Genomic DNA, 11,324 nt, shown 5'->3' with positions numbered 1-11,324 from the left:
TTGTTCACAAATGCTACTGTTCAAAGATATTACACACCTATAGGAGTGCATATAAATGTTTTAAATTCCCATCATCTAGGTAAGGCTTGATCAGCATCTGGGATATTCAAATATATGGTTGAGGAATTTTTTTTATTTTTTGTAACCTATGAAAAGAATTGCACAAATCTCCACCTGCAAGGAAGCTTCTGTGCTTCTCCCACATCAAAACAGTTTCCATCAGAGAGCAGAGTACAGGAACTTCTTGACTTTTCTAGCACACAGTGAGAGAATTGTCTCAACACATCCCTGCTCATGCTGATGCTCTTATTGCTGTTATTTTTAAGGCCCTTTCAAGGCTGCCTTCTCCACAGCCTCTCGTTGGTGCCACTGCGTGCTCTCAGGTCATGGGACTGATGATGGCACACACTAAATCCTCTCCTGCAAAGATGAGGAAAGTCCATTTCGCTGCCCTGAAATTGGAACTCCTGGTGCAAATATTCACCAAAGATCAATAGAACTGCTTTGTAGCACTAGAGGCAGGAGAGAGATGACTGCACCAGGCAATGCTGAAATCATTGCTTCCAATAACACTGGAAAACACTTGCCAAGTTGGCGCTTCCCCCGCACCCAATGATAAAGCAGTATTGTTAGGCACCGTGAACTCAATGAGCTATGCTCCAATGTCACTGCAAACCTGGAATAGCCATGGCTCACAATACAAACAGCATAAAAAGCCTTCAGTTAACATGCACTGTTATGTACCTGCTGCAGTGTTGGGTGGGCCAGAGCTTACCAAGAGAAGTAACTGCTACACATTCTAGCTTTTCATATAGCTATCTTCCAGCTGGGGCTAGTCCTTCTTACATGATTTTGGTTTAAATTTTAAAGTGCTGAATGCCCCTTCCACTGCTTTGGGTAAATAAATTGGATATCTTTCCAATCTCTTTCTGGAGCCAGTTGTTCTTCTCTGGCTGTTTCTTTTAGACTGGCTTGCTGCCTCTATGTGCAAGGCATCTTGGGAGTGCCTCTGGGGGGCACGGAGAATCCAGTTTGAATGTAAACTGTGCTCACGAGTGCTGGTAGCAACTGAAAGACAGAAGATAGTTCTAGTTAATAGCTTCCCAATGAATGTTGACATTCAGCTAGTAATTGACAAAGGAGGATGTTAATTAAGTCCTTTCTAGAAGTAATGCTGAGTAACATAGTGAAGTTTTCATAATGACTTCTACTTTAGGAATGTCTGAATTTCACTTTCTGACTAAAATTTTCTGTACTTTATCTCTAGCTTATAGGTAGGCTGGCAAGATCTTTCAACAAAAACTTTTCTTGGTGAAAAATGCAGATTTTAGTTGGCTGATAAGGATAGCTTGGTGGTTTGAGCATCGGCCTCCTAAACCCAGGGTTGTGAGTTCAGTCCTTGAGGGGGCCATTTCAGGATCTGGGGCAAAAATTGGGGACTGGCCCTGCTTTGAGCAGGGGATTGGACTTGATGACCTTCTGAGGTCCCTTCCAACTCTGATATTCTGTGAATTTGTGTCCTTTTCAGCAAACGGTTGTAGTGGGAGAGGAGGGTGGAACCTCTCAAATTTCCCCAAAAGTAATGTTTCACTTCAACCTCTTTGAAACAAAATATTTAGTTTGATTCCAAATGAATTTTGGTTTCAAAATCACCTTTAGCTTTATTTTAAACTGGGGAGAGGGGGAGGGAGAAGCTTGAAATCCAAACAAAGCATTTCATGTCAGAGCAAACACGATGTTTCATTCAACCAAAAACTACTTGTTTTCTGACTTTTCAATTAATCAGATTTTTTTCAGAAAAATTCATTTTTTGGATCAACCTGAAATAAGTGTATTGATTGAATTGTCAGTGATACCCCTCCCCCAATCCAATATTTGCACACTGGTGCCTGTCAGTGAGTTTTTGGTTTATAAGGTTGACCAATATCAGCCAACCATTTCTGAATGAGGAAAGAGATCAATCTATATAGAAAGATATATTTCAGTCACCTATAGATAAGGACTATTCTGCTGATATTTTTAACAGCTCTATAAACAAGACTACCTGTTGTAGAAATTGGAGTGTGACATTTTTATGATCCACATATTTTCCCTTCATGCCTCCACCCCTCTTCCCTTAGTAATAGTATTTTAGATGTACTATATAGACTTCACCATCAAAGTCAACATCCACGTTTGGGAGATCTGTCACAGGAACTTTCTGCGATCTCTCTGCATCCAGATCTGCAATCACTGAGTCCAAGAAGGCTATTGCCTCTCTTACATCTGAATTGGGCTGTGGGACTCTTTTCTCCATTGATATCTGTTGAACAAATGTGTAAGAAATAAGTACATTGAGAATAATATAGAACTACTTCTTAATAAGAGAACCATGCAAAGCGGAGTTGCAGCTGGATCCAAACAGCCCAAATTTTGATTTTATTTGGGCCCATCTTTAGTCCATAGTTCATACCAAGCTAAGAATTGTCCACAAATACCTAGTGCTTATATTGCTCTTTTCATCAGGAGATCTCAGAGCACTTAGACAGGAAGTCAGGATCATTATCCCCAATTTACAGATGGGGAATTGAGGCTTGGAGAAGGAAAGTGACTTGCCCAAGACCCAGCAGGCCAGTGCTACAGCGAGCAGTAGAACCCATACCTCCTGAATGCCAGACCCAGGCACTACCCATTAGGAGACACTGCCTCCCAAACAGGTTGAACCTCTTGGTACTAATGGGCCAGATTTTCAAATACTCAGCACCTGCCCTCCCCCACAACAGCTAGGGCCAGATTTTCAAAGTGCTTGTCAGCCAACATCTCGTGTCCTGACATGCAGGGGTAGAGTTTCAAACAGCCCTCGGCACTCAATATTCTGAGCTCTTCTGAAAATCTGCCCACTTATTTTGGTGCCTATGTGGAAACTGAGGTCTTTGTGCATAAAGTCTATTTAAGGAGGAAGGAGGCTTTTGTGCCACTAAAGGGGGACAATTTGATAGTGTGGTGATAACCCCAAATGAAAACCAGTAGGGTTTAAAAATCTCTCTTCAATAAACATTTCTGTGTGTAAAAACTGAAATAGTTATGACAATAGAGTAACACTTCTTGGAGTTTCTATGTACTGCAGTGTCTGTATAGACAAAACTCCCATTGACTGTCCTCGGAGTTCTGCCCAAGTAAGGACTGCTTATGTTCTCACTCGGTTTAAGGCCAGACTGTGCCATTGAGAGCAGTGTGTCCCTACCACACTACCTCCCTGACTCTCCGAGATATCTTTGAAGGATGCAGCTCTCTGCTCTATAGGCTGGTGAGGGGATGAATAAAGCTTGACCTAGCTTCTTTGCTCCCTAACCTCTTTGGGGTGACTTGCATCAATAGGAGTGCTAAAAGGAAGCAGCCACTTCACACCTACTGACTAGTGACTGCTATTACATCTGGCCCTTAATGGTTAGAAGACAGTTTAAAGAAAACGTCTTGTCAATATCATCCAAGACACAAATTATTTTTCCCTCAGGACGAGCCCCAGGGTCAAAGTTTGAGCCTGAATCCAGACCCAAAGGTCAGATACCATTCAGTAACCAGGCTTTGGTTCAGCCTGTTATAGAGACAGCCATTCAGATCCAAATCCAAACCTCCTTAGTGTTTGGTGAGTGCATTTCTACTAATTCCTCATCATGTAGAGAAAGAGAAATGAATTTTCACTGAAGGTAATGTTAATGCAAGCAGATAGTGACGTACAAAACAATACATCCCTGTGTTTAAAAAGAAACATGTGATCACTAAATAAAAGTACCATTTAGAAAGCAGCCAAATAACCCGTGGTATTCTGGATTACTTCCGGAGTCCTTCAGAACCCCTTTCTTCAAAGCCAGTGTTACGGTGCAGTGACCGACCCGCTTGTGTTGGTGAGAATGACTCACTGTATAGAGTATCCTGCTGATGTCATACATTATCCATTTATGAGCAGGAGGCTGGTAGAGTTAACACTCCAGCAGGAATCAAGGCTGGTCATACATAAGAACGAGTCAGTTATAATCTGATGACCTAATACTCCAGACCTTTGAAAATGAGAGCTGCATTTGTTTGTTAAATCAGAGTTCCTTTTTTTTTTAAAAGAGAAATTTTCTATTGTACATAGCACTATAACAACCCACTCAGGAAATGTAAGGACCCTCTGTCTGTAAGATCTATTCTACAGCACCTACTGTAGTTGGCAGTGTTTTGCATCCTTTGCCACTGTGTTGACTCGGCCAAATTCTGCTCTGTTACACAAGGGTAGATCCAGAATTCTACCACTGATGGCAATGGAGTTAGTGACCCCAGTGCCTGTCAATCTCCCATGAATCAAAAGGGAACCAACCCCAACTAACTATAGGGAGGGTGTGTCATAAATTCCTAGACTACTTATCCATATGAAAAGGTTCTTATACTGGCACCCATCGGCATAGCGCAAGCCACACTCCTCCTAGATCTCAGTGTGTCTATTGTGGATCTTTCCCTCTCCTTGATTATTCATCTCTTTACAAATGTCTCCATCTCCCCTTGCCAATGCATCTTAATTCTTCTTCCCCTCCATTATTTACTGAGCATCAGTGTACCGAATATGATACCAATGTAGGTCCTGATCCAAAGCCCACTGAAGTCATGTGAAAACTGCCATTGATCAGAGTGGGCATTGGATCAGGCCCATAAAGCATTAGAAAATATGGTCTCTGGTACCAGAAATTTTTAGGCTTCATTCAGCCCCCACTGGCACAATTTGCACCCCCTATGCAGTAGCAGAAGCTACTATATCCAAAGGTGAATTTGTCCTTGTGGGAGGGTAGGCAGCATTTGAACCAGTGTTCTCCTTCAGGGCTTCTGCCATGGGAGGTTGACTTCAAAGTGTGGTCAATGCCTTGCTGATAGAGAGTCCCAAGGGATGCAGCGAGTCAGCCCTCTGTCCCCTCCCCACACTGCCCCGCTTGCACCCACTGTGGGCCCTGCACAGGCCAGCTGTGGCTCTGCTGTCAAAGGAGGGATTGTGGCCACTTTGCATGAACACAATACTCTGGCAGGCAGCCTTTCCACTGCTGGGAGCTCTGTATCTAACTGAATCAAGCCAGGCTGAATCAGCCTCATTTCTGAGCAGATGCAAACAAAACAGTTCAGATACATGAGATCCAAAACTGCAACTGAAAGGAAAGGCTGCATTCGATTTTTCAACTGTATGATTCTTTACTCTGTAAAATGGTTGGAGATAGCACCTTTCATACAGACTACTTCAAAGTTCTGAGTGTAATGACAGTGAAGTGCAAAATTTTGTTTTCTGTTTCTAAAGCATCTGCCAGTGTATTAGTTAGCAGCAGCTTTCTAGTGAATGGAGCATTGAGAACTAATACTGGCTGTGTCCCCGTGGCAGGCAGTGAAACTTGTAGCGATGACAAAACTAGTACTGCTGATGACATTGTACCTGGCTGCTCAGTGAAAATCATGGTGGTTCAATAAAAGAATGTACTCTGTGTAGAAAATTTCAAAGCAGTTTACACGGGGCCTGATGCAAAGTCAATAGAAAGCCTCCTACTTATCTCAATGGATTACTGAGCTCTCCAATCAGTAACAGCTATAAACAACCAAGGTGGATAACCATGAAGTGCCATCTGATGTGATAGCCTTGAACACAATTATTTTATGGATGCATTTTCCAGACATCATACACACCCAACTCTTTCTCGCTCTCACGCACATTTTCCCCAAAACATTCAGATAAATCTCGACTCATGCACACGCCACATCACTCCAAATATGTGTTTACAGGCCCTATGTGTTCTCATCTCCCCCCACTCCAGGATTCTCTACCTATTGAGGTACTTCCATGACTCTATCACTGTACTGTCTGAGTGTCTTCTAAGTATTTATGGTTTATTTTCCTCACAACACTCCTGTGCAGAAGGGAAGTATTATTATCCCCTTTTTACGCATGGGGAATGGAGGCACAATGAAGTCACTTGCCCAAGATCACACAGAAGGTCTGTGGCAGAGTTGGGAAGATAGAAAATGGCATCTGTCACCATTTTAATCTATTAAAGCACTCCAGCTGTTCTCCAAAAAAGGCTGTTATTGGACCCTACCTCTAAAAGTGATGAAATATAACCAGGTCCCCCCATTCTTGGTAGAGGGCTATAATTGGTGGCACTTAATAACACAAATGATAACCTCAAACTAACAAAAACCCCACATGATTGACTGTGGTCTCATAAACCACCAGGATCCCAGAGACAGCAGCAGTCAGCTGCTCCTTTAGAATGTTCTGTTATCAGGTCAAATCTAGATCCTAAAGGAACATGCACAATCATCAGATTATGGTTGATACCTTAGTTCTTCTGTTTGCATCCAGGATACACAGAAAATCAAATTTAATTCAGCAGGTACTACTCAACCTTTATTCGCTCTTTATTCACTATTGTATGACTGCTTGTAAACATTAAATTATTCTTTATTTCAAATGGTGGCACAATAAGAGTGGACTTAAAAGAGGACTTGATCTTGAATAAAGACCATTGACACAGAAAACCAAAAGAGGTTATGCAACTACATGTTACACAGTCAAGGCAAATGGTAGGTAACCACATGGCAAGAATATTTTCTTGTGCTTAGATACAATAGGCCTTACCTTAGCGGAGTGCCTGGTAGGAAGTGGGTGTAGTGGCCTTTCCCCTGTTTTGGAGGATTTCGTTGACACCGGAGAAATTTCTGATGTCATGTTCATGGATTTTAAGTCATTGATGCTGTCAAGGTATTTTTTTCTCAAAGCTAATAGATCCTGTAAGTACTGTAAGCAATGTTGAGTCTTGGAGTACATCCAGGCCCTGTCTTCCTCTTTCTGTGGGAAGTATGCACACGAATCTATACTGGTGGTACTTTTGCATTTTTTCAAGGATTCATTGAGTCTCTGCTGCTCCCCTCCAAGAGTGTACATAGAGGTGCTGCGGATCAGCCTTACAGCAGAGCCTATGCCATCATAGCAAGGGATATCATCAGACAGATTCCTCCTATGGGAGCTGGGGTGAAAGACTGAATGGATCTTTCTGAACATAATGTGCCACTTTCTTCACCCTGTACCTTGTCTCCTTCAGCCTCTTGATTTTAAGGCAAAATTAGCTAGTCAGTAACCGAGTCTCTTGTTAGCTGGAAGGCAGATTTGCCAGATGCTCACTTGAACCAGGCTAAAAGTTTATTGCTTCTTCAGCTGCTTGCAATATAATTTTTTGTTAAAGATCACAACAAAATGTTTTCGGTTACATCTGCATCACTTAAACAGCTTTGCTTTTCTCTCTGATTAAAGCGTGGTACAGTAAGTCAAATGCCTTCCTCTGCTCTCCCCATACAAATCATCAGCATCAGACAAGACATTTTCCTCTCCATTGTTGCTTTCTTTTGTTTCCATCAGTGTCACATCCTTGATCCGTTAGCTGTCTACTTCACCTTATAGTTACATAGATTCGAGATGTCTTTGTGCTGACCATGGTACTGAACTACTTCTAAGGTCCAAAAAATATCCTCTTGGTTAAGAAATAATGAGACATGGCTTAGCAGACCATTAATGGGTGTTTGCTGAAGAAATCATTCAAATAAGCTTAGACCAACAGGGACTGACTGATCAGGAAGGGAGCACCTGTATTGTCTTGATCATTGCACCTCCAGGCAGGAGTTCAGCTGCTATGACAAGGGATGTTGTGTTCTGTGCTATGGCAACAGAGGAATGGTTACAGCTATTTGATAGCACATCATTGTTACGAATAAAGTGGACTCAGGTATCCAGATCCATTACACCCCATTCAAAAGCTTCACCGTGTGAGAAATGCTGTGAAGTAAAACTGTGCTAAAATACTCCTGTATCTCAAAATAATAGCAGAGATTTTTAGTGCACAGAGAAACCATTACATCTGTGGCTTTTGAATGTTCAAGAAAAAAAAAACTACGTGCAAACATTTGAATACTGTGTTTATGGCTGCAGGATTTAGTCTGAAAAATACTGTAAATATTAGCATATTCATACTATTCTATGATTTGCATAGTGTCCACATTGTGAATGTGCTTTAAGGGAAATAATTGGACAGCAGCCAGTTTTCATTGTCAGAATGATCTAGCTTTTATCTAAAGTCTACAGGAATGTTCAGGGCTTACATTTTCACAATCGAATTTGTAACTTATTCTGCTCAGGACTGTGTGTTTGAGAAACCCATGATTTCTGAAAATAAAATAACTATGATCTTAAAGTTTCCACTCAGGCAAAACTCCCATTGAACTCACTGGAAGTCTTGCGTATGGATTTAGGCACCATAACAGTTGTGCAATTGGCTATGGAGATATTGGATAATATAAATGTATGTGTGTAATTTCATGCATTCCTCCACAAACTCGGATTCACTGGGAGAAGATTTCATACTATAATTTTGGAGAATATTTACATATAGGCCCTGACTTCTGGACAGGGTTGAGCTGTGTTTGGCATAGGATTTAAGGCAGACTCAAGATAGGGAGCTACAAAAATGGCATAAAGCTAATTCTGGGGCTGGTTTGGCTCCCATTATAAGCAAGAATAGCCTTGGGATTGCTCTAAACTGCACCCAGCAGACTATGATCTAGTGGCTGGGGAGAGCTGGACCATGGAGATAAGTTTATATTACCTAATACTTCCAGAGGTGCTCTGCATGTGTTCCCCCCTCCAGGTAGTTGGTAAAGCCAACTTTATGGTCCCTTTGAGCCCAAGAGCTGTGCAAAGAGATTGTCACCTATGTGAGAATATGTCCCAGTGCCTCCGGGTCTAAGGCAGAGAGTCCTTCTGGACCATAAAAGTAATATAGTAAAAAGCATCGTGGGGTTCTTTTCTAGTACATATTTTCTCTTACAAAGTATAATCCTTAGTTTGGAGCTTTGTATCTGTCTCACTAGTGTTGCAAAGTGCAGCTGCTGTCCCAAACTGAAAGAAGTGAGATCAGTCCATAATATCCCTTTAAAGTGGATTTGATTTGCTGTATCTTCAGGTTTTAGTTGCAGTGAATGTAATGAGCACCTGTGTTTGCGCTCTCTGTCTGCTCCTGTAGCCATCTTGCCCATGGGACTTCCATTGACTTCAGTGACTCGAACATCTATGGGAACTCCAGGAAGGATTGGAGTCCAGTGATTTGCTGATGGCAACGGAAGTTCCCCAGAGATGAGTCTTGGGATCAAGCACTGCCTTTCCATCGCAGATTGATCTCGTTTGGATTTACCAGTAGTTCCACTGCAAGGTGGATCAAACTTTAAACAAAAACCAGGACTGCGTTTAATGATGAGTACATTAGATGTTATATGCCCTGATTAGCAAAGCACTTAAGCATCTGCTTAACTTTAAGCACATGAGGAAAACTATTCTTCTTCAGTAAAGCACTTTAAGTATGTGCTTAAGTCCTATTGACTTTAGTCCCTGTGGTGGATCTTAAGCATATACTTAATTTTAATCACCTGCTTTAGTGCTTTGCTGACCCCAAAATCCCCCTCTCCCCCCATTTTAAAAAATACTGGGCCAGGTTCATTTTGTGCCCCCAGAAACCAGGTTCCTATTGCTTCAAGAATGAATTTTAACAAGCGGAGACTAATAAAAAGTCATCCATGACTCAATACTGTAGCTATGCTATGTAGGGAACATGAATATTTATTTGTTTTCTCTAGAGTCACTTCTGTATTTGAAATAACCCTTATGCTTCTAAGATTAAAAGACAAGACTCTGGCTCTCTTTAAAGGCGATGAATAGATCTTGTGTATTCAGTGGTGATGAGGGCAGGCAGTGCTTAATTTGTAACCAAAGAGGTGCCAGAGCTCAAGCGATTAGGTGCTGGGGTCAGGCAATTTTTTTACTTTCATAACTGACGCAGTAAGCCCAAAGGCGCCGGGGCTCAGCCCTGACAAGCCCCGGCACAAATTAAGCACTGAGGGCAGGGTCCTGAGCCCCTGTCTCCCACCACAAGGGCATGGAATCAGGCATTCACACCTGCAGGTGGTTTTCTAAGTAGGCCTCTATTTATTCAAAGCCAAATTACATTCCCCTTCCATATGGAAGCTGTCCCATTTGAAGTAAATAGGACTGCTCCCATGAGCAAGGTAATGGCAATTCCACTAAGAGAGCATACTCCTCTTAGAATCATAGAATCATAGAATATCAGGGTTGGAAGGGACCCCAGAAGGTCATCTAGTCCAACCCCCTGCTCAAAGCAGGACCAATTCCCAGTTAAATCATCCCAGCCAGGGCTTTGTCAAGCCTGACCTTAAAAACCTCTAAGGAAGGAGATTCTACCACCTCCCTAGGTAACGCATTCCAGTGTTTCACCACCCTCTTAGTGAAAAAGTTTTTCCTAATATCCAATCTAAACCTCCCCCACTGCAACTTGAGACCATTACTCCTCGTTCTGTCATCGGCTACCACTGAGAACAGTCTAGAGCCATCCTCTTTGGAACCCCCTTTCAGGTAGTTGAAAGCAGCTATCAAATCCCCCCTCATTCTTCTCTTCTGCAGGCTAAACAATCCCAGCTCCCTCAGCCTCTCCTTATAACTCATGTGTTCCAGTCCCCTAATCATTTTTGTTGCCCTTCGCTGGACTCTCTCCAATTTATCCACATCCTTCTTGAAGTGTGGGGCCCAAAACTGGACACAGTACTCCAGATGAGGCCTCACCAATGTCGAATAGAGGGGAACGATCACGTCCCTCGATCTGCTCGCTATGCCCCTACTTATACATCCCAAAATGCCATTGGCCTTCTTGGCAACAAGGGCACACTGCTGACTCATATCCAGCTTCTCGTCCACTGTCACCCCTAGGTCCTTTTCTGCAGAACTGCTGCCTAGCCATTCGGTCCCTAGTCTGTAGCTGTGCATTGGGTTCTTCCGTCCTAAGTGCAGGACCCTGCACTTATCCTTATTGAACCTCATCAGATTCCTTTTGGCCCAATCTTCCAATTGGTCTAGGTCCTTCTGTATCCTATCCCTCCCCTCCAGCGTATCTACCACTCCTCCCAGTTTAGTATCATCCGCAAATTTGCTGAGAGTGCAATCCACACCATCCTCCAGATCATTTATGAAGATATTGAATAAAACCGGCCCCAGGACCGACCCCTGGGGCACTCCACTTGATACCGGCTGCCAACTAGACATGGAGCCATTGATCACTACCCGTTGAGCCCGACAATTTAGCCAGCTTTCTACCCACCTTATGGTGCATTCATCCAGCCCATACTTCCTTAACTTGCTGACAAGAATACTATGGGAGACCGTGTCAAAAGCTTTGCTAAAGTCAAGAAACAATACATCCACTGCTTTCCCTTCATCC

General features: G+C 42.6%; 1 protein-coding gene across 1 annotated transcript; it reads right to left on the bottom strand.

Annotated features, from left to right (window-relative positions):
• Window positions 1-832: 832 nt before the first annotated feature.
• On the bottom strand, window positions 833-7,054 carry C1H13orf42 (chromosome 1 C13orf42 homolog). The gene is given in 4 exon segments (XM_073323333.1): window positions 833-1,068; window positions 2,155-2,290; window positions 3,311-3,362; window positions 6,669-7,054. Coding segments are annotated over 4 exon segments (810 nt in total).
• Between the last annotated feature and the right edge of the window lie 4,270 nt (window positions 7,055-11,324).

The sequence above is a fragment of the Lepidochelys kempii genome, chromosome 1 (genome assembly GCF_965140265.1).
Source record: "Lepidochelys kempii isolate rLepKem1 chromosome 1, rLepKem1.hap2, whole genome shotgun sequence".
Taxonomy (NCBI): domain Eukaryota; kingdom Metazoa; phylum Chordata; order Testudines; family Cheloniidae; genus Lepidochelys; species Lepidochelys kempii.
Note: the sequence above shows the minus strand (reverse complement) of the source record. Positions and strands in the feature narration are given on the sequence as shown.